General features: G+C 46.7%; 1 protein-coding gene across 2 annotated transcripts in view; it reads right to left on the bottom strand.

Annotated features, from left to right (window-relative positions):
• Positions 1 to 21447: 21447 nt before the first annotated feature.
• Positions 21448 to 24324, bottom strand: part of LOC142740852 (DNA dC->dU-editing enzyme APOBEC-3H-like) — a 53925-nt gene continuing 51048 nt past the window's right edge. For both annotated transcript variants that reach the window (XM_075850274.1, XM_075850275.1), the window contains exon 4: positions 21448 to 23996. In XM_075850274.1, coding sequence (XP_075706389.1) covers positions 23803 to 23996 — 194 coding nt within the window. In that variant the 3' untranslated portion in view covers positions 21448 to 23802. The remainder of the gene's footprint in view (positions 23997 to 24324) is intronic.

The following is a 24324-nucleotide window of genomic DNA, read 5'->3' as shown; positions in this document are numbered from 1 at the left end:
GAGGAGCAGGAGGTTGATCCAGTCGGGCGATGATGGAGTTTACAGCCACGAGGAGTTGATCCTGACATGCACGTAGGTCACGTATATCCGTTTGTATCACCTGAACTGCTGTCTTAGATTGGCCAGCGGGTTCCATGGTCTGAGCGTACTGTGACAATCTAGGTATATGTGGACCCACTAGGTTGCTCCGCCATAGCGGAGAGGCAGCTGGCCAAGTCACAGTTGATGCAAAGTCTATACAAAAGTTTGCAGCACAAGGTACAACCAAATCTACAAATGAGAAAAACTCCTCTAATCTTTTCTCTAAATCCAAGGGAAAAGAATTTAGGAGTGGATGCATTGGTTCACAATTGGAAACTCCAACTTGCTTATGCTTTTTCTCCGATTCCCCATATACCAAAGACCTTACAAAAGATCAGGCAAAGGAAAACAAAGGTGATCTGAATTGCCCCCCTCTGGCCAAAAAGGGCTTGGTTTGGACTGTTAAACAGTCTAAAACTCACAGGACCATGAATACTACCAATAGGTCAGGATCTCCTACATCAGGGACCAATACTATATACAGACTGTCATGATCTAGGAATATGTGGAACCAGTAGGGCGTTCCACCATAGCGGAGAGGCAGCTGGCCAAGTCACAGTCCATGCAAAGTCTATAGAAAAGATCGTAGCACAAGGTACCTGAGATAGTCCGGATGTAGCGTCCATGGCCGCGGACCGTCTGTATTGCTCACCCTCTGACGGCCGTAGCCATGGATCTGTGAGCGCTGGCCCGCATCTCCTCCCTAGGAGACGCCAGTGCTCACTTCTGCTCCGTTCTGCTTTGTCCCGTAGGGTGAGCGCGCACGCTCGTGCCCAGCCTTAAAGGGCCAGCACATGAAAATAATCATCAATTAGCCCATGATTCCCTGGACTATATAAAGGGCCCTGCCTCTTTATTCCATGTCTGAGCGTTGTTGTGTTTACCTGTGTTAGTCTTGCAAATGGTCCCTTAGTGTTATCCTGTTCCCAGTGTTCCCGTACCTGCTACCTGTATCCCGTGCCACCTTCGTTCCTATGCCTTAGAAAGTTGGAGTCATGTTGTGCCACCAGTCACACCTGCTGTGTTACACCACGCCTGGTGTATGCTGCCAAGGTCCCATCTGGGCTTATTTGTTGCTACTGTCTGAATTACTACAGGTACCCTTGTGCTTGGGCTATATATACATTGACTTGGTACACTGTTTAGCCAGGTGCTATCCTGATATGCCCCAGTGGGTCCACGGATCGTGACACCGGACAGTGGCAGAGGCTTTGGTACGGATGGGACTGGACGTGGCAGGTAGCGCCAAACGTGACGGATGATACCAGGAGTGGCAGACTCCAGACGTGGTGTATAACAAAAGACGTGGCAGGTGACACCAGACATGGTGTATAATAGCAGATGTGGCAGACAACACAACATGACTACAACACTAAAAAGGCTCAGGAACAAAAGAGCACGTACAGGTAGCAGGGTACGGGAACACTGGGAACAGGAAACATCTAAGGGACTATTTGCAATACAAACATGGGTAAACAACAACAATGCTCAGGCAAGGAATGGAAGGGCGGAACCCTTTTTATAGTCCAGGATGTTCAGGGATAGATTAGTGAATTTTTAACACGTGCGCACGCTGGCCCTTTAAGGCCAGGACCGAGCGGGCACCCACGCTAACATTAAGAGCAGGGCCAGACGAGTGCCGGCGTCTCCTAGGAGGGAGACACTGGCAGGATGCCAGCGGTCTGTAGTTGCGGTCTTCACAAGGTAAGGAACGGCGGCGGTCCACGACCCTGGCCATGACACAGAGCCTCAAAAGCTTCAACTAGCAGCCTGGCTTCTGAAGCCTCCATCCTAATATCAAAAGGATTGTCTGAATGGGTAATAAATACACTACAAAAGAGTAAAAAAGAAGTGACCAATGCAATCTGTAATAAAGTTTGGAAGAAATTTCTTTCCTGGTGTGGGGAAGAAAAACCAAATCTCCTTCATCCCAACATAGCAAAAATTCTGGTCTTCACCTCTTTGTCCAGTTTTGGGGATCAAATAAAGGCAAAAAAACCATTGCAGACTGGATTATGAAAGCTATCATAGAAACTTATTAGATCCAAGATCTTAATCCCCCAGTAAATCTAAGAGCTCACTCTACCAAAGCAATGTCTGTATCTTGGGTGGAGGTGATGCTACCTTGGATCAGATCTGCAACGCAGCTACTAGGCATGGCTGGCCTTAGGTACGTGCGACCAGTGAGGTCGCACAGGGCGCCGCCCGCTGCACTGTAACGGGGGCGCCACCTGGAGTGCATGCCTCGCTCCATGGCCACTACTCTGGGCGCCAGCGGGTCAGGTGTCACTCACTGCACCGACCTCATACTGGCTGCCCCGCACACTGGCCACCGCTCATCTGCTCACCCTGCCCTGCGTCCTGAATGACGAGACAGGCGTGATGACATCATTCAGGACGCAAGACAGGGAGGAGACACCGCGCTTGCTGTGCGTTTCAAGGGCTGGTGGGGACACCTAGGGAACGTTTTCTCAGTGTTTGCATAACTACGATGCTAGGAGCCCGGCTCCCTGCAGTTTGTTCGGTTCGGGACTTGCGGCCGAAATACGTTCCGTCCATTACGGACGTAACATGCTCGTGTGAACCCAGCCTTATACTTACCTCTCTCCTCCCAAACGTTCCTGCGCTGGGGGCTCCCGTCAGATCTGTTTTCTGTTTGTATATAGCGGTGACATCATGTTGACCGTACACCATCGCTGCAGCCTATAATTAGCCTCAGCGGTGTTCAGCTGAGACCAGTAATTAGCTGCGGCGGTGATGTACTGTTGACGTGATTTCACCACTGCAGTCACTGTACACACAGAACAGAGATGATAGTGCAGGAATGTCTGGGAGGAGAGCCGTAAGTATCAGGGCCGGCTCCAGGTTTATGTGGGCCCTTGGGCGACACAAGACTTAGTAGGCCCCTTTGTGGGGGAACTCACGGCGGCAGTAAAATGACAGAAAATGGCACTTTGTGCCCCCATATAGACGTTAGGCTCAGTTTATGCCCCATATAGAAGTTAGGCCCCCAGTTTGTACCCCCATAAGTTTAGCACCCTCCGTAGATAGTGCCACACAGCCCCCCTCCCAGGTAGTGCCACACAACCCCCTCTCCCAGGTAGTGCCACACAGCCCACTCCCTGGTAGTGCCACACAGCCCCCCATCCTGGTAGTGCCACACAGCGCCCCCCTCCAAGGTAGTGCCACACAGCCCCTCCTTCCAGGTAGTGTCACACAATCCCCTCCTTGGTAGTGTCACATGGCCCCCCTCCCTGGTAGTTCCACACAGCCACCCTCCCTGGTAGTTCCACACAGCCCCCCTCCCTGGTAGTGCCACACTGCCACCCTCCCTGGTAATGCCACACTGCCACCCTCCCTGTAAGTTGCGCCTTTGGGGTTCCCTCTAGGAGTGGAATCCCCAGCCAGAGCTTTGCCGGAACTTCAGGAGCAGCCCCTCACGTCACTGTCCATATATGGACAGTGTTTTCCGAGGCAGCCCTAGAGCCATAGTCCCGGGCATAGCACTACTAGCACTCTGCCCCGGTTCTCCTGCTCTGCTCCTGACATCACTGTCCATATATGGACAGTGACGACGGTAGCGTCAGCACCCGGCGGCCGAGTGGGCCCACCAAGGATAGTGGGCCCCGGCATTCACCTCGGTTCGCAGGGTGCTGACGCCGGCCCTGGTAAGTATGGGCTGCTTTTTTATTTGAAGCCCTCCTCTCCTGTTGCCACATAAAAAGTTTAAACCCGGACGATCCCTTTAACCTCGTAACGCTATCCGTGTATGTATGTCAGATGTGCATTCCAACAATATTGCATGTGCCACTGTGTGTTATCTGTGGTGTTACCTAGGACTGCAGGTAACACTACTATATTATCTGTAATCAGAGAGTTATCACTATGTGTATTATCTGTGGTGTTACGTAGGACTGCAGGTAACACTAATACATTATCTGTAACCAGAGAGTTATCACTGTGTTATCTGTGGTGTTACATAGGACCTCAGGTGTGTGTGTATTTGTGGGTCTAAATGCCTAGATATGTATCTGTATGTGTATATATTTTTGTTTATACTACATTATCTGTACTCAGTTATCACTGTGTTATCTGTGGTGTTACATAGGACTACAGGTAACATCTACTACATTATCTGTATTCAGAGAGTTATCACTGTGTTATCTGTGGTGTTACATAGGACTGCAGGTAACATCTACTACATTATCTGTACTCAGAGAGTTATCACTGTGTGTTATCTGTGGTGTTACATAGGACTGCAGGTAACTATCTGTTCTGTGTATATATGTGCCTGCGTGGGTATATTTGGGCCTGTATTTCGATATAATTACCTATATGTAGTGGTATAAGACCCATTATGTGTGTATACATGCCTCGTGCGTGTGTTTGTGTATGTATATATATATATATATATATATATATATATATATATATATATATATATATATAATGTAGAAAAAAGCAGAGGATTGGAGTAGCACTGTGAACAAATGCCTGACTAGGCTGGTGCAAAGCTTCAAAAATAAAGGAGTGGCCTCTCCTTGTGTGTTAGATATCCAAAAAAGAGAACGTGAAGCAGCACTCAAATAAAGTGAATTTATTCATCCAACATGGAACCACAACGTTTCACCTCCTCTATGAAGGCATAAATGAAAATGCCTTCATAGAGGAGGTGAAACGTTGTGGTTCCATGTTGAATGAATAAATTCACTTTATTTGAGTGCTGCTTCACGTTCTCTTTTTTGGATATATATAATGTATGTACTGTATATTTGCCTGTATGTCTAAATATGTGCCTCTATGTATGTATAGTATATATGTTCCAGTATGTGCATGTCTATATATATATATATATATATATATATATATATATGTGTGTGGTTAATTTTTTTGGTTTGTGGAGGGCAGCAATAGAGAATCCCGCACAGGGCACCATCCAAACTAAGGCCGGCCCTGCTACTAGGTCTTCCATCCATACATTCATTAACCACTACAGACTTAATTTGGCTTCCGTTGAGGATCTTTCTTTTGGCAGGAAAGTTATACGTTTTCATTTGTTAACTTTCCTGTGGTGCTGTCATGGAGGGTAAGTGAGAAAATAGAATTAAGCTTACCGGTAATTCGGTTTCTAAGAAACCCTCCATGATAGTCCCCTCCCCCATATTATTATTTATAAACACTAAGTGATCAATGTGCTTATGAAGGAATAAATATGTTGAATCAATATACCATATGGTAATTTGAAATACACTGGGGAGGGAAGTGGGGAGGGGCTATTTAACCTCTTGTGTTGTTTCCTGTCCCAATTACAGGCGGAGCCCTATACTCCTGTGGTGCTGTCATAGAGGCTTTCCTAGAAACCGAAATACTGGTAAGTCTAATTCTATTTTTTATATGTGCAGTGAAATAGAAATTAGTTAATTGGTTCCCGAAAACCTCTTTAAGTAATAAGAGAGCAAAATATATAACCTTTCTTAAATACTGTGTGTGTGTGTGTGTGTTTATACATATATATATATATATATATATATATATATAGCTAAAAAAAAGTTCTCTAATTTAGTTATAAATACTCTGGGCCTTTAAGAAATAAAGATAACTTCGGCTCTTTATAGGCAGCAGTGCAGTCAAAGTATCACCAGTTCCACTGCTTTGTGAGACTTTCTGCTGTAAAGGAATTTTTCCCACCTTGGACATTTATGGCATATCTGCAGGATATGGCATAAAAATCCAACAGATGCAGGTCCCACCTCTGGGACCTGCACCTATCTCTAGAACGGGCCCCCCTAAACTCTGTTCTAGCATACTCTGCTCTGCTGGTTCCCGGCCACTTCCTGGTTAGGTGGTTGAAAGTTAAGGAAACAGCTGAGTGCTCGCTGAGCAACGCTGTTTCCGTAACTCCGATAGAAGTTAATCAGAGTTTCCAGATAAACTTCTACACATAGGAGCTGATATTTTTTTTATTCTAGGAAATTATCTAAGCCTTTTTTGAAGCCATCTACTGTCCCTGCTGTGACCAACTCCTGCAGTAGACTATTCCATGGATTCACAGTTCTCACAGTAAAGAAGGCTTGTCGCCTCTGCAGGTTGAACCTTTTTTTTTCCAGACGGAGGGAGTGCCCCCTTGTTTTTTGAGGGGGTTTTACATGGAACAGGATTTTACCATATTTTTTGTATGTGCCATTAATATATTTATATAAATTAATCATTTCCCCCCTTAGTCGTCTTTTTTCAAGGCTAAATAGGTTTCATTCTTTTAATTTTTCCTCATAACTTATATTCTCCATGCCCCTTATTAGCTTTGTTGCTCTTCTTTGTATTTTTTCCAACTCCAGGGCATCCTTTCTATGAACTGGAGCCCAGAACTGAACTGCATATTCTAAATGAGGCCTTACTAATTCTTTGTAAAGTGGTAATATTACATCCCTGTCCCGCGAGTCCATGCCTCTTTTAATACACGACAATATCTTGCTGGCCTTTGAAGCAGCTAATTGACATTGCATGCTGTTACTTAGTTTATGATTTACAAGTTCACCCAGATCCTTCTCCCCAAGTGAATCCCCCAGTGTAGCTCCCCCGAGGACATATGATACATGCAGGTTTTTGGTACCCAGATGCATAACTTTACATTTATCTACATTAAACTTCATTTGTCAACTGGATGCCCAAACACTTAGTTTGTTTAAATCCGCTTGTAATTAACGAACATCTTCCAAAGGACTGAACTATATTACATAGCTTGGTGTCATCTGCAAAAATAGAAATAGTGCTATTCCATCCTCTATATCATTAATAAATAAGTTGAATAACAGTGGTCCCAGCACTGAACCCTGGGGTACACCACTTATAACCGGGGACCATTCAGAGTAGGAATCTTTGACCACAACTCTCTGGATACGGTCCTTGAGCCAATTCTCAATCCAATTACAAACTATATTTTCTAAACCTATAGTCCTTAATTTACCCATTAGACGTCTATGAGGGACAGTGTCAAATGCCTTTGCAAAGTCCAAAAACACTATATCCACAGCGGCCCCTCTGTCTAGGCTTCTGCTCACCTTTTCATAAAAACAGATCAGGTTAGTTTGACAACTTCTTTCCTTGTGTGCTGATATCTTACTTCATGCTGGATGTTATGTTAGCAGTAAGGCCTCATGCACATGACTGTAATTTTTATCTGTAATTACGGATAATCTGTGGACATTTCTATTGGCCACGGACACCTTTTCGTATAATTACGGATATGTGTTCGGGCCGTAGAAATGATCTGCATGACTCACATCAAATTCAGTCAAGTGCAGGTTTTCTGAGGCTTTTATAATGTTGTGCCGCTGATCTCATTTTTTGAAGACTAACTACCCATTGTTTTGGATTTCTGTTTTCTTGTAAAAAATAAAAAATAAAATAAAATGAAAGCATGTAATTAGTTTACTTGCCATTTTTATTTTTGTATTTTCTTTATTTTTTTTTGCAGCTTCCATATCAAAATCTCTGTGGATCTTCTATTGCCGTCCCTTTCCCCAGCAACTAATTCAACTGGCCCTCATTGCTGCTTTAAAAAATCTGTACACCATTTGTGCCCAGAACCACTTTAAGGCAGCCTGGACTGACAAAAATTTATGTGGGCATCCCTTTCAGTGCTCCATTCTCCAGTCTTTCCTAGTTACGCCCCTGCCCAGGACCACTTTGGGCCGACCTGGACTCGACTAAAATTGATGCGGGACATCTCTATCCTTGTGTTGGCAGTGTTATGCCTCATGCATAGGACCGAGTGTGCCGTCCGAGTCTTGTCAGTGATCCGAGGAAAGATAGGACATGTTCTATCTTTACTCGGATCGGAGACTCGGACCATTGTTCACGGACCCGATTCACCCGTGAATGGGTCCGTGAAGACTATCGGGTGCCACGGCGCGGGGTGTGGACCCACTGGGCCGTACCGCGTAGCGGGATAGCAGCTAGGCAACCAGGTACAAAACAATGTCTATAGTCCAGAACAGGTACCAGAGGCAATGTAGACAGCGGTGACACAACTTGACTTTCACTGTAGATGGCACAGTAGATGCAGCGGAAGACACGACTTGACTTTTACTGTAGATGGCACAGTAGATGCAGCAGAAGACACAACTTGACTTTCACTGTAGATGGCACAGAGGCACGGTAGCACGGGATACAGGGTACAGGCAGCAGGAACGGGTAACACTGGGAACTGGAAAACACTGGGAGACCATTTGCAAGAGAAACTTTAGGTATACAACAACGCTCAGGCAAGGATCAAGTGGTCAGAGCCCTTTTTATAGTCCAGCAGCATTCTGGGCTAATTACTGATTAATGACAACTGGACGCGTACTAGCCCTTTAAGGCCGTGGGCGCGCGCGCCCTGCTGGGAACCGTCCCAGAACCCGGAAGTGAGTGCCGGCGTCTCCCTGGAGGGAGATGCCGCCGAGAACACAGACGTCCATGGCCGGGGCCGTCAGAGGGTGTCTGAATAATGGCCCTCGGCCATAGACGTTACAGTATCCCCCCTCTTACGCCCCCTCTTCTTGGGAGCAGAGCGGGAGAGAAATCTCTTCACGAGGACAGGGGCATCGATGTTCTCCTCTGGATCCCAAGACCTCTCTTCAGGACCAAATCCCCTCCAATCCACCAAATAAAACGTCCTTCCTCCCACTTTCTTGGTGGCCAGGATCTCCCTCACTTCGAAAAACCATCAGGAGACACTGCGGAACTAGGAATCCTGAAGTAGTGGTTCAGGACCACGGGCTTCAGTAGGGAGACATGGAAGAAGGCACCCTCAGTGTTAGGGATCTGCCAGGTACTACATCTAGGTATACTCCTGGGATTAATCAATCCACACCTGAGGCCAGACCTGTTCGACTGACACCATCTCCCACCAACCAGGGTGGCAGGCTCAGGAGTGGGAGAGCCTATCGCGGCCTGGTCAGTCGGAGTTAGCTCCGCCCCCTGTCCTTAATTACCTGCTGTGTTCTCCTCCTCAGTGCTTGTAATTCTTTTGGATTCCTGGCCCCACTGCTGCTTGCTCCAGCCTGCTTCTGCCGTGCTTCTGCCTTGCTGCTGTTCTGCTTAACCCGCTTTGCTTTGCCTCCGGCTTGCTTCCTCCTCCGTGCTCTCTTGGGTATACTCCACTTCATCCTGGTCCTGACAACTCATTCACCGCTCCGTTTCCTCGCGGCGTTCCGTGGGCTACTGCCCCTTCCCTTGCGTGTTCCCTGTTTGTTCTCCCGTGCACTTAGACAGCGTAGGGAGCGCCGCCCAGTTGTACCGCGTCGCCTAGGGCGGGTCGTTGCAAGTAGGCAGGGACAGGGCGGTGGGTAGATTAGGGCTCACTTTCCCTTCACCTCCTTCCTGCCATTACACTCAGCCGGATATTCCTGGAAGACAGCCAGACCTTCGTACCTGGAAGAAACTGGGGAGGTTCTTGTCTTATAGTGTCTGCCTTTCTCTTCATGTGGTCCATCGCCAGCCGAATAGAATATCGTGTCTGTTGTCATATCTGCAGAAAGTCCCTGAAGGTAGAGTCAGCTGCAGGCACCTGGGACATAGTAGAGACGGGAAGAGGTATACGAGGATGTTGGCCGTAGACGATGAAGAACGGACTGGAGGTGGTGGACTCACTAGTATGGTTATTATAGGAGAACTCAGCCCACGGGAGCAGCTGCACCCAGTCATCATGTCGTCTGGAGACAAAATTCCGCAGATAGTTCTCCATAATCTGGTTAACCCTTTCGACTTGTCCATTGGACTGAGGATGATAAGCCGCGGAGAAGTCCAACTTTACACCGAGGAGGCTGCAGAGTGCTCTCCAGAACTTCGAGGTGAACTGGACCCCTCGATCCGAGACAATATGCAGAGGCAAGCCATGCAGATGGAAGATGTGTTGAACGAAGAGGTCGGCCAGTCGAGCAGCAGAAGGCAAGCCAGTCGGGGGAACAAAATGAGCCATTATAGAAAATTGTTCCACCACCACCCAGATCACACTGCATCCCCCAGAGAGAGGCAGATCTGTGACGAAGTCCATAGCAACATGCTGCCAGGGGGCGTCAGGCACAGGCAGTGGTTGGAGCATAGCTTCTGGTCTGGAGTGGGCAACTTTGCTTACAGGAGGAAACAAATTCCATGACGTCTTTGGACAGTGTGGGCCACCAGAACTGACGGGCAATTAGTTCTCGCATCTTATGGGCACACGCGTGACCTGCCAGCTTGGAACTGTGACCCCAGCGAAGGATTCTTCCTCTGTCTGCTAGACGTACAAAAGTCCTTCCCGGAGGAATGTCTCTAACTTGCAGAGGGTTAACAGAATAGATGCAGGAAGGGTCAATAATATTCTGGGGGGACTCCACAGTGTCCTCTGTTTCAAACGACCTTGACGAGTCATCGGCCCTCACATTTTTGTTGGTAGTGGAGTTCGAACCGCAACCGAGCAAAGAAATACGACCACCTGGCTTGACGAGGATTCGGCCGTTGAGCCGTCTGTAGATAGTTCAGGTTCTTGTGGTCCGTGAAGACAAGGATAGGATGAGCTGCGCCTTCCAGTAGGTGTCTCCACTCCTGCAGGGCCAGCTTGATGGCCAGTAACTCCCGATCCCCAATCAAGTAGTTGCGCTCTGCGGGAGAAAATAGCTTAGAATAGTAGCCGCATACCACAGTCTTGCCTTTCGAACCTCTCTGGAACAAAAATGCACCGGCACCAACAGCGGAAGCGTCCATGAAAACTGTAGGGATACATCAGGGTGATGAAGAATAGAGGCTGATGTGAAGGCCTTTTTTTAAGGTTTTAAATGCGACTTCTGCTTCTGGAGTCCACACATTAACATTCATGCCCTTTTTAGTGAGGGTGGAGATGGGAGCTGTAAATGAAGAAAGTTGGGAATGAACAGCCAGTAGAAGTTGGCGAATCCCAGGAAGCATTGTATGGCCCTTAAGCCTTGGGGGCGTGGCCATTTCAGGACAGCCTTTACCTTCTCAGGGTCCATTTTGAGACCCTGATCGGAGATGATATAGCCCAGGAAGGGTAGAGACTTATTTTTAAACACGCACTTCTCCAGCTTGGCATAAATATGTTTCTCACTTAATCAAAGCAACACCTGGCGGACATGACACTGATGAGTTACAAGATCCGGGGAAAAAAATCGAAATGTCATCGACATACACCACAACACAGACATAGGTAAGATCACGAAAAATGTAATTGACAAATTCTTGAAACACCGCGGGGGCGTTACACAGGCCGAATGGCATGACCACATATTCATAGTGTCCATCATGTGTATTAAATGCAGACTTCCACTCGTCACCCTGACGAATACGGATTAGATTGAAAGCCCACCGCAGGTCTAGCTTAGAATTATTTTTTTCCCCCGTATGCGATCAAACAGTTCCGAAATCAAAGGCAATAGGTACCTGTTCTTCACTGTGATCTGGTTGAGTCCTAGGTAGTCAATGCAGGGTCGGAGGAATCCATCTTTCTACTTGACAAAGAAAAACCCGGCTCCGGCCGGGGATGAGGATTGACGTATGAAGCCCCTCTCCAGATTCTCCTTAATGTAAGCTGACATAGACTGGGTCTCAGGCAAGGAGAGAGGGTATACTCTACCGCGAGGAGGGGACGAATCGGGAAACAAGTCGATTGGGCAATCATACGCTCGATGTGGTGGCAATGTCTCTGCTTCCTTCTTGTTGAAGACCTCTGGGAACAAAGAGTAACAAGGAGGCAACCCTGCCAGTGACTGATGCGGAGGAGACTGAGGTGGATGGACATGCACCAGACAGCAGTCGAGACACTTGGGACCCCACTGGAGAACCTCTCCAGAGTTCCAATCCAGGACAGGGGCGTGCAGACAGAGCCAAGGCAAACCCAGCAGCACGGGGTTGACGGCCTTGGGCAGGACAAACAGGGAGATGAGTTCAGAGTGAAGAACTCCCACTTGGAGTCTTAACAGCTTGGTCACAGACAAAACTGGGTCAGGCAAAGGCAGTCCATCTACCGAGGCAACAATCAGCGGCCTTTCCAGCAGAACAGTGGGCAACAGAAGAAGATCCACAAGGTCTTGGCAGATGAAATTGGCTGCAGAGCCAGAGTCCAGGTAGGCAGAGACCGGATGGCGCCTCTCGCCAGCGACGATGGTCACAGGAATGAACAGTTTAGAGGAGAGTTCTCTATTAAATACAGTATCGCCCAGGGTTGTCTCTCCAACCAATCCTAGGCGTTGGGGTTTATTGGTTTCTGGGGGCACAGACGCACGACATTGCCAGCGAAGCTGCAATATAAACAGAGTCCAGAGGTGCGCCTGCGCTGCTTCTCTTGAACGGACAGTTTAAGCCCATCCACCTGCATCGGAACCTCGGGTGGAGCAGTAAAAGAAGGCAAATGGGGTTGCTGGAAGTTGGGCGCTATTCTAGGAAGTCGTATCTCCTGTCGAATCTCTTGAGAACTCTCTGAGCCTTATGTCCACTCGAGTAGCAAGTAGAATCAGGTCGTCCAAGGCAGCTGGTAGATCTCGAGCAGCAAGTTCGTCCTTGATCTCGGGCGATAGACCATGCCAGAAGGATGCTACCAAGGCCTCATTGTTCCAGGACAGTTCTCCTGCCAGGGTCCGGAACTGGATTGGGTATTCGCCCATGGAGGCGTCCTCTTGTCGAAGGTTAAATATAGCGGTGGCTGCCGACGAGGCTCCTCGAATACGGTACGGGAAGTCTCGGGTCTCGGGTCCCTGTCGTTCCCAGATTGGATTCGCCCACGCCAGGGCCTTGCAGGCAAGTAGAGACATAATGAAGGCGATCCTGGCTCTGTCCGAAGAAAGTGCTCGGGCATGCAGTGGATATGGCATTGGTTCAGAAACCCCCTGCATGTACTTGCATCTCCATAGAACCGAGGTGGCAATGGCAGCAAGAACCGAGGATCAGAACTGGAGCTACCAGGAGGTGTAGCAGGAGGGTCGATCAGAGGAGCTTGCATAGGAGCGAAGAAGGAAGTAGCTAGCGCCCCTAGCTGCTGTGCCATGGAGTCTACTGCCACAAAAAGTTGATCCTGTCGTGCTCTCAGATCCTGCAGGTCCGCCTGCATGGCTTTGAAGGGTGACAGGCCCTTGAATTGACCAGCGGGGTCCATCTCTGAGCATACTGTCATGCCTAGTGGGATAGCAGCTGGCAAACTAGGTACAAAACCATGTCTATAGTCCATAACGGGTACCTGAGGCAATGTAGACAATAGCGGTGACACAACTTGACTTTCCCTGTAGATGGCACAGTAGATACAGCGGAAGACACGACTTGACTTTCATTGTAGATGGCACAGTAGATGCAGCGGAAGACACGACTTGACTTTCACTGTAGTTTGCACAGAGGCACAGTAGCACGGGATACAGGGTACAGGCAGCAGGAACGGGTAACACTGGGAACTGGAAAACACTGGGAGACCATTTGCAAGACAAACTTTAGGTATACAACCACGCTCAGGCAAGGATCAAGTGGTCAGAGCCCTTTTTATAGTCCAGCAGCATTCTGGCCTAATTACTGATTAATGACAACTGGACGCGTACTAGCCCTTTAAGTCCGTGCACGCGCGGGTGCGTGCGCCCTGCGGGAAACAGTCCCAGAACCCTGGAGGGAGATGCCGCCGAGAACACAGACGTCCATGGCCGGGGCCATTCAGAGGGTAAGTCTGAACGATGGCCCTCGGCCATAGACTTTACATCGGGTGTTCTCACGACAGTGAAAAAAAAATGGCCATCAAAAACTGATCAACTGTCAGTTTTTCATTGCCATTTTGTATCAGTGTGTCTCCAAATTTTCATCCATTAACAGTCCGTCTGTCTGTTTTTAATAGCCATCCATTTTTCATGGCCATTAAAAAGGATGGATTTCATTTGTCAGGTTTTTTTTTTGTCCCAACCCCCTGAAAACAGCACAGTGTCTATGTAGACAGTGCCGCAATGTCCTTGTAGATAGCGTCACAGTAGTGCTCACTGTAGATAATGCCACACATAGTGCCACAGTGCCCACTGCAGATAGTGCCACAGTGCCCACATATAAAGTGACATAGTGCCCACATACAATGTGCCAGTGCCCACAAAGCGCCACAGTGCCCCCTGTAGATAGTGCCACAGTGCCCATGTAGATAGCGCCAGAGTCCCCTCCAGATAGTGCCACACCCCCATATAGCACCACCACCCTGTAGATAGCACCTTCCTGTAGAAAGCACCCCCTTGTAGATAGCACCACCTACCTCCCCTGTAGATAGCGCCACTGAACCTCACTGTAGAAGCGTTATCCCACTGGCCGGGGATTCCACTCATAGACGGAGCCCCTGACGTCTCTGTCCATATATGGACAGTGACGTCAAGAGAGCATAATCCCCCGCCAGAGCGGGCCAGGGATTCCGCTCATAGACGGAGCTCCTGACATCTCTGTCCATATATGGACAGTGAGATCAGGAGAGCAGAGTACACTGCCAGAGCGGACCGGGGATTCCGCTCATAGACAGAGCCCCTGACGTCTCTGTCCATATATGGACAGTGACGTCAGGAGAGCGGAATCCCCTGCCAGAGCAGGCCAGGGATTCCACTCCAGGAGTAATCCCTTGACGTCACTGTTCATATATGGATAGTGACGCCGGGGACTTCTCCAGTAGTGGAATCCCCTGCCAGAGCGGGGTCTGGCCGCTGGGGATTCCGCTCCAACAGTGAGCTACAGTGGCGCTATCTATGGGGGATGGAGGCTGCTATCTACATGGGGGGGTGCTATCTACCAGACAGGAGTCCCCAGACAGAGATCTTACGATGCTCTGGCCCGGGGATTCCATTGTTGAAAGCTCTGACTTTGTCCGTATATGGACAATAATGTCAAGGGCTTCCCCGGGCTCAGCGCTCAAAGTAGTGCTGTGTGCGGGGAGTCCTCGCCCAGGATCAGTTTTTACCGGCCGTTACAAGGATTGTTTGCTGAAAAACGGACGGTAAAAATTGATCCATTGACTTCTATGGGAGCTGTTTGGCCGTGAAAAAGGCCAAAAATAGGACATGTCTTATTCTTTGATGGACAGTATTCAGTAAACGGCCGTGTGAATACACCCATAGAACTTGATTGTTCTGAAAACATCCGTGTAACGGCTGTTAAAAAAACGGCCGTCTCACGGACGTTTTTCACTGGCGTGTGAATGTAGACATAGTTAAGTGGCCCAAAGTAATTTAACCCTTTAAATCACAATCTTGGTTACCCCTTTGATGCCTATTCATTTTTTTTCAGGCTGCTTTCAACTTTATTCTCCTTAGGGCGCCCGGTTCAATGTAATTTATCAATAAAATACATTCTTTACAGTTAGTAAACCAGAAAAAAATAAAAATTCTTTGCACATAAATAAGAAACTCGTAAGAAACTAACTTCAGCATCATCTGGCACTGTGTGTATATAGTGAGTGACTCGTATTATCACTGTACATGCAGCTGTCTCTTCTTCAGCTTTCTGCATAGTACACACAGAAATCGTATTATATGACAGATAAAATAACAATATTGTATGAAATAAAGTTCTGTCTAGAAGTTAGGAAAATGTACGCCTGATTTGCATTTCGCTAATTTGCTGCCCATTAAGATGCATTGGGGAATTAGTTCACCAGGTTTGAGATTTTCTTTTGGCAAATTTATTAGAAAAAAATTCACCCATTACCCTGACCAGATCTGAGCACAAGGCTCCACTTAACCATTAAGATCCTGTAAATATTCAGCTCCTCCCCCTCACAGTAGGTATCTCCCAGAGTAGAAAAGAATCTGACCAGATTTTAGCATCACTCTGCTGAAATGAAAGCAAAACCTGTGCCCCTGTAAGTGTATGTTCACATGTGGCGAATATGCCGCAGTTATTCTTTCTAGATTTGTGGAAGGAAAATCCCCCCCTGTGGATGGTGCTACACAGCCCCCTTGTGGATGGTGCCACACAGTCCCCTGTGGATGGTGCCACACAGCCCCCCTGTGGATGGTGCGATACAGCCCACTGTGGATGGTGCCACAGTGCCCTCTGTAGATGGTGTCACAGTGCCCTCTATAGAGAATGCCACAGTGCCCTCTGTAGATAGTAGAGAATGCCACAGTGCCCTCTGTAGATAATGCCACAGTGCCCTCTGTAGAGAATGCCACAGTGCCCTCTATAGAGAATGCCACAGTGCCCTCTGTAGATAGTAGAGAATGCCACAGTGCCCTCTGTAGATAATGCCACAGGGCACTCTGTAGATAATGCCACACAGTGCTCTGTAGATAATGCCAGAGTGCCCTCTGTAGATAGTGCCACAGTGCCCTCTGTAGATAATGCCACATCCGCCGTGTGGATAGAGCCACACAGCCTCCATGTAGATGTGCCACACAGCCCCCTCTGTAGATAGTACCATAGTGCCCTCTGTAGATGGTGCCACAGTGCCCTCTGTAGATGGTGCCACACAGCCCTCCATGTAGATGTGCCACAGTGCCCTCTGTAGATGGTGCCACAGTGCCCTCTGTAGATTGTGCCATAGTGCCTTCTGTAGATGGTGCCACAATGCCCTCTGTAGATAATGCCACAGTGTCCCCTGTAGATGGTGCCACACAGCCCTCCATGTAGATGTGCCACAGTGCCCTCTGTAGATGGTGCCATAGTGCCCTCTGTAGATGGTGCCACAGTGCCCTCTGTAGATGGTGCCACACAGCCCTCCATATAGATGTGCCACACAGCCCCATCTGTAGATGGCACCATAGTGCCCTCTGTAGATGGTGCCAAAGTGCCCCCTGTAGATGGTGCCACAGTGCCCTCTGTAGATGATACCATAGTGCCTTCTGTAGATGGTGCAACGGTGCCATCTGTAGATAATGCCACAGTGTCCCCTGTAGATAGTGCTACACCCCCTGCAGTTAGTACCACACAGCCCCCTGTAGATTGTGCTAAGCAGCCCCCTGTAGATGGTGCCACACCCCCCTGTATATGGTGCTACACAGCACCCCTTTAGATATTTTCGCACACTCCCCTGTAGATAATGCCACAGTATGCTCTGTAGATAATGCCAGTGCCCTCTGTAGATAGTGCCACAGTGCCCTCTGTAGATAGTGACACAGTGCCCTTTGTAGATAATGCCACACACCCGATGTGGATAGAGCCACAAACCCCATGTAGATGGGGCCACACAGTGCCCCCTGTAGATGGTGCCCCCAGTAGATGGTGCCACACAGCCCCCTGTAGATAATGCCATAGTGCCCTCTGTAGATAATGCCACAAACTTTTCTGTAGATTATGCCACACTCCCCTGTAGATAATGCCACATTGCCCTCTCTAGATGCCACAATGCCCTCTATAGATGCCACAGTGCCCTCTGTAGATAGTGCCACACATCCTCCCCCCTGTAGATAACGCCATTGGGGCTCCCTCTAGGAGTAGATTTCCCAGCCAGAGCATTGTCGAATCTCTGGCTGGGGATTCCTCCCCTGGAGGAGTCCCTGACGTCACTGTCCATATTCGGACAGTGACGTCAGGGGGTACCTCTTGGAGCGCAATCCCCACCTAGAGCATCGGCAACACTCTGGCCACGGATTCCGGTCTAGGAGGAGCCTCTGACGTCCCTGTCCATATATGGACAGGGACCTCAGGGGCTCCCTCTAGGAGTGGAATCTCTGGCCAGAGCGTCGGCTTCTGTCTGTCCGGTGATTCCACTCCTGTAGGAGCCCCTGATGTCACTGTCCATATATGGACAGGGATGTCAGGGGTTCCCTCTAGGAGCGGAATCTCTGGCCAGAGCGTCAACAGCGCTCTGGCCGGGGATTCCGCTCCAGGAGGAGTGAATGGCAGAGCAGGGAGCAGATAGTTTCCTGCTCTGCCATAGTATTCAATTGCATCTGTGTCCTGAGGATGCAGATACAATTGAATATTGCAGTTTCCGGGACAGTAATTTGCTGGGACTGTCTCTGTAAATTCTGGGCAGTCCCAGTAAATCCGGGACTGTTGGCAACTATGGATCATTATTAGCCGAGCCGTCAGTACAGCTGACCTGGCGGAATTGGCTTTAATGGAATGATAAAGCTTCTATGTATACAGGATACATAGAAGTTGTATCTTAAAAAGTAAAAAGTAACTATTTTTTACAAAAAAATCATTTAAAAGTTGTTTAAAATCAGATAACACATTGAATTTTAAAAAAATGTGCTTCAAAAGTGTGCATAGCCTTTAAAGAGGCTCTGTCACCAGATTTTGCAACCCCTATCTCATATTGCAGCAGATCGGCGCTGCAATGTAGATAAGAGTAACGTTTTTTTTAAAAAAAACGAGCATTTTTGCCCAAGTTATGACTATTTTTATATTTATGCAAATGAGGCTTTCTAAAGTACAACTGGGCGTGTTTAAAGTTATGTACAAGTGGGCGTGTATTGTGTATGTACATCTGGGCGTTTTTACTTCTTTTACTAGCTGGGCGTTGTGACTAGAAGTGTATGATGCTGACGAATCAGCATCATCCACTTCTCTTCGTTAACACCCAGCTTCTGGCAGTGCACAGACACAGCGTGTTCTCTAGAGATCACGCTGTGACGTCACTTCCCCAGGTCCTGCATCGTGTCGGACGAGCGAGGACACATCGGCACCAGAGGCTACATTTGATTCTGCAGCAGCATTGGCGTTTGCAGGTAAGTCGATGTAGCTACTTACCTGCAAACGCTGATGCCGCTGCTGAATCAACTGTAGCCTCTGGTGCCGATGTGTCCTCGCTCGTCCGACACGATGCAGGACCTGGGGCAGGAAGTGAGTGACGTCACAGCGGGATCTCTCGAGAACACGCTGTGTGTCTGTGCACTGCCAGAAGCTGGGTGGTAACGAAGAGAAGTGGATGATGCCGATTCGTCAGCATCATACACTTCTAGTCACAACGCCCAGCTAGTAAAAGAAGTAAAAACGCCCAGATGTACATACACAATACACGCCCACTTGTACATAACTTTAAACACGCCCAGTTGTACTTTAGAAAGCCTAATTTGCATAAATATAAAAATGGTCATAACTTGGCCAAAAATGCTCGTTTAAAAAAAAACAAAAACGTTACTCTTATCTACATTGCAGCGCCGATCTGCTGCAATAGGAGATAGGGGTTGCAAAATCTGGAGACAGAGCCTCTTTAAGGAATGTTACAGTAACACCATCATAACCCTATACCATCAGGGATGTAACTTTATGTATTGCGGCAGTATTATGTTGGTACTCTATGGTATTATATTATGTGGATACTGTATGGATGTAGTATAAGGGTATGTTCACACGCAGTGTTTTCAGACGTAATTCGGGTATTTTACGCCTCGAATTACGCCTGAAAAAACGCCCCTATTATGCCTACAAACATCTGCCCATTGCTTGCAATGGGTTTTACGGTGTTCTGTTCCCATGAGGTGTAATTTTACGCGTCGCTGTCAAAATATGGCACGTAAAAAGACGCCCACGAAAAAGAAGTGCATGCCACTTCTTGGGACGTTTTTGGAGCCTTTTTTCATTGACTCCATTGAAAATCAGCTCCAATAACGGCCGTAAAATAAGCTGCGAAAAAAGCGAGTAGTTACAAAAACTTCTGAAAATCAGGAGCAGTTTACCCCTGAAAACAGCTCCGTATTTTCAGACGTATTTTGCTAAGCCTTGTGAACATACCCTAAGGCCGGATTCACACGAGTGTGTGCGTTTTGCACGCGCAAAAAACGCGGCTTTTTGCGCGCGCAAAAGGCACTTGACAGCTCCGTGTGTCAGCCCCGTATGATGCTTGGCTGCGTGATTTTCGCGCAGCCGCCATCATTATGACACGTGGTGCTTTTCTGTTTACATTCATTCTTTTACTGCTGTTGCGCGAATCACGCGCGTCCCACGGAAGTGCTTCCGTGTGGTGCGCGTGATTTTCACGCACCCATTGACTTCAATGGGTGCGTGATGCGCGAAAAACGACGAAATACAGAACATGTCGCGAGTTTTACGCAGCGGACTCACGCTGCGCAAAATACACGGACAGTCTGCACTGCCCCATAGACTTGCATAGGTCCGTGCGACCCGCGTGAAAACCACGCGGCTGCACGGACGCAAATCACGTTCATGTGAATCCCCCCTAAGAATTCTATTATATGTGCACTGAATGATGGTACCATTAGGGAAATGCATGGGTATAAACATTTGAGTAACAAGTTCGTATGTACATGTGTTTATATCGTTATGGAAAGAGAAAGATAAATGCTGATGAAAATCAGAGCTCTAAACCCGGTCCTGCTACAGACATATTCCTTTTTCAAGACAGAAGGTGGCTGTTTGCCAACTACTATTGTCAGCCATACTAGCTCTCAGAGGCTATTCGTTCTGTCTGTTCTCCCCTCGTTCTCTCAGGTTTCTTTGATGTTCAGTGACAGTAAGAGACCCCCACTTACTCTAAACTGTGCAGACAATAGTTTTAACCAAATTTATACCCTATAAGGTTACAAGGGATGGCACACGCCAGGAACAGGCGTCTTTTTGTTTACCTCCAACTTGGAAGGACTAAACTTCTTGCCACTGCAAGAATGTTTTAAACAGGATACCCCTTGCCACTTCAAGCATGCTCAAACCAATGAGCTTTTTTCTTCACACTAATCGACAGCAATACTGATCTTAAGGCAGCTAAACCTCAAATTTGGATGCAGCTGCTGTTTTGACCCATCTCCCCTGAGGAACTGCCTGGTCAGCAAGGAAACGCGTTGGGAGAAATATTTATCATCTATTATCTCAGGAGAAGCCATATTACTATCCTCTGACACATTGACCAAAAGGACTACCAACTGAAAATAAGGGGTAGGAGGGCAATTGCCCCAGGTCTTTTACTTTACCTGTATATGTGGTCCTTGCAAGAGGAAAAGATATTGGATAAACCTCCTGATGAAAGTAATTATAACACATCATAATATTAGGAAACCTTATCAAGGCGGACTGATTTTTTTTTTTGCTGTCTTCAGGAATTGTTTGATTTTGATATAAATCATTGAATAAGAATTGGCATGCAGTATTGGCATATGATATCCTCACTTATTGATACATGTTTGTTATCCATTTTAAACAAGCTCAGTAAAAGTTATATTTTATCACTCCGGATCTATTTTCATTTCTTTCAATATTACGGAGAACGAATTTATCTTTATCCAGGTGGGGGATATACAACACCACGAATATATCACATCTATAAGGTTACAAGGGAATGCTGGAAAGCTTAGCTCTTAGGTGACATTAGTGAAGATGTTAACTACAGTTATTTTAGTTGTAGTAGCATTATAGCTGTAAACCTGGGACGTAACTACATAAAAGGAAAACAAAATTATTTTTAAGAAAACAATATAACAGTTTTATTGCACACGCTGATTATGCAAATTACTTGTAGATGTTCAGCACAAGCTACAATGTTCTGTCTACACAAAATAAGTTTCCTGCCATTAGAAAAATCCCATTAAATTGTTTTGATTCATGTTGGATGATATGAATTTGTCAGTAGAAACGGACACACAGCAAGAACTTCTTAAAGGGATCCTGTCATCACCATCTTACCTTATAAAACGTCCTGACCCTGTAGTGGCCGCAGCTGTCCATAGTTGATTGATGTGTTCTTCTCTCCTCACGTCCTCCTCTTGCTCGAAATATTATCCTTTAAAGTTTTACCGCCATTTATGGTAATTAAATTGAGCTTAGTGATGCACGATCTTAACTCCGCCCACGTACGCCGCCCGTACAACACTAAATGCCAAAATCGCATTTCAGATCTCGCGCATGCGTGCCTCACCACCCTTCCCTGCTTCATTCATCCTGAAATTTTTAACTGCGCATGCGCCGCGCGTGTACACACCCCCTTTCGTCGTCGTATGTTATACAGCATAACTGTCAATTGTCAATGAGCAAGCGCGGGATTTCCTGTGCAGTGCAGTGAGGAGCTGTCAATCAAAAACAAGGAGGCGGAGCCAGCTCTGAAGCGCCGGAGGAATGAAAACCTGACTCTTTTCAAGTGAAGATTTGACTCTTTTGTGCTCATTTGCATACGGCGCGGGACCACTGAAAACCGGAATACTGAAGGTACAGAGCCGACTTTTAACATATTTATAGGTTAGCTAACAATGATTTTTCACCCATTTTCACAAGGTATTGCTAGCTTGATACCGAAAATGCTGGTGACAGGTTCCCTTTAATCTCTTAACGACTGCCCACCATCTTGTGACGGCAGGCAGTGCAGGTCTTTAGTCTAAGCGATGTCTTTTGCAGTTGCTGTAGAAAAGGCTACTGAGCGCTACATTAAGCGCTCATTCTGTAAGCAGGAGCTCTTACTACAGCTTCTGAACTTAAGAGAAGCCCAGTGAATATAGTTGGAATTGGAGAAGACACTGACCCCAGCTGTTTAACACTTTGATCGCCGTGGACAGAAATGATCAAAGGGGATTTCCCTCTTAGGTCGCTTCACCAAAAACCCTAGAATGGACCCGAGGGCTGTTGTTAGCCTGGGGTTAGGGTACACTATAGGTTGCCCTTGCAGCAGCCTGTGTCATAGTGACACGGTACAATGTATTCGCATACAGGAGTAAAAAACATAAAATCTACACATATAATGTATCTACATGCCCATAATTATCTGAATAATTAATTTAACAGGTTATTTAGTGTGAAAAGTGAACGGGATAAAAAAATGACCGACAAAAATGCCAAAAAATAGCTTTTTCATATATTCACGCTGCTAAAAATTAATTACAGAGTAAATTTTTTGTACCCCCACGCTGCGCAGAAAAAAAAATACAATTTCTTCAGCATAAAACAAGGCCTCATATAGCCAGAACAATGAAAAAATAAAAGCGTTATAGCTGCAGAGAGGCAAACGTAAAAATTTAGCTGGTCATCTTTAGGGTCTGGTCATGAGTTAAGAAAAAGTATTTACATGCTCACTTCTACCACACATCCACACAACAAGGAAAATCCTCATTCTAGGATAGTGGGCAGAGACATGGAAATTGTTCTCTTACGCTCTTGATGGGCAACTATTCATCCAGAACCAATGGTATATAGCCCAGGTACAGCCTAATAAGTACAGATCCATTTATTTGCGTACCCTCAGTTGAAACTCTGGAAGAGCAAGTTCACATCTATGTATAAAGGTGTTTGTGCAATTCACCTTGTAAATAATAAATCAACTTTATAATTTAGCAATTAATTATTAATTGATCTTTTGCTCTTGTGATTTGCTAGCATTGCTTTGAGCTCCACCTTGTGGCTGAGTGGTAAGCACTGTTGCTGCGCAGCAATATAGCCTTGGGTACAAATCCAACCAAGGGCAACATCTGCATGGTGTTTGTATATTCTTCCTGTGATTGCATGGGTTATTTCCAGTTTCTTTCGACCTTTCAGAAAACATACATAGATTAATTGGCTTCCCATAAAATTGGGCCGGAGATCCCCATTGTGGACAGATCGTGATGTGACAATCTCTGTACAGCACTGTGGAATATGTTGTACCTATATAAGTAATGGGAAATAAAACATGACCTGCTGATGTTAGTAATCCCATGTCATAGGCCCCCCTCACCTGGAAATGTTAAATAATGTATGAATTGCTGTTTTAGTAAAATATAATTTTTTGTACCTTAAATGCTCAATAATATTATTGAAATTAATAAAATAATTTATAATGTATGCAAAGTGTATATTGTGTAACACATCTTTGAAACAAAATTCTGGTTAGTCAAATGGAAGCTTTCTCTTAAATCTTTCTTTGTGATCCACATCTTTCATTGGGGGTAACTTCACTGGAGTTTTAGCCTGTGATTCCATCTCATATTCTTTCTTCTTTGGTGTTGTAATGTCTTTTTGCAGGCTGATAAAAGCATCAATGTCGTGACTGGGTGACAAATCCTCAGAAGCAAGAGATACTGCTATAGAAATGAAATACATTAAATGGAGAGTTAGCCAGCCTATTAGTCATTACTGGCACACCTTTGTACATGCCTACATAATAAATGCTGCATTTTTATTGAAATTACTAGGGCTCAATTCCGTCGGTTCATGTGCTTAGTCTACAGCAACATCTTTTGGCATCGCTGTAGAAGAGGCTGATGAGCGCTCCTGTGAGCTCTCATCCTCTAAGCAGGAGCTGTAACTAACAGCTCCTGATCTTAGAGCAGCCTGCTGAATACAGCTGGGGTTGGAAAACATTCGGACCCCAGCCATTTAACCCTTTGATCGCCGCGGTCCATGACCACG

The sequence above is a fragment of the Rhinoderma darwinii genome, chromosome 2 (genome assembly GCF_050947455.1).
Source record: "Rhinoderma darwinii isolate aRhiDar2 chromosome 2, aRhiDar2.hap1, whole genome shotgun sequence".
NCBI classification, from domain to species: Eukaryota; Metazoa; Chordata; class Amphibia; order Anura; family Rhinodermatidae; genus Rhinoderma; species Rhinoderma darwinii.
This window is presented reverse-complemented; position numbering and strand designations above follow the sequence as displayed.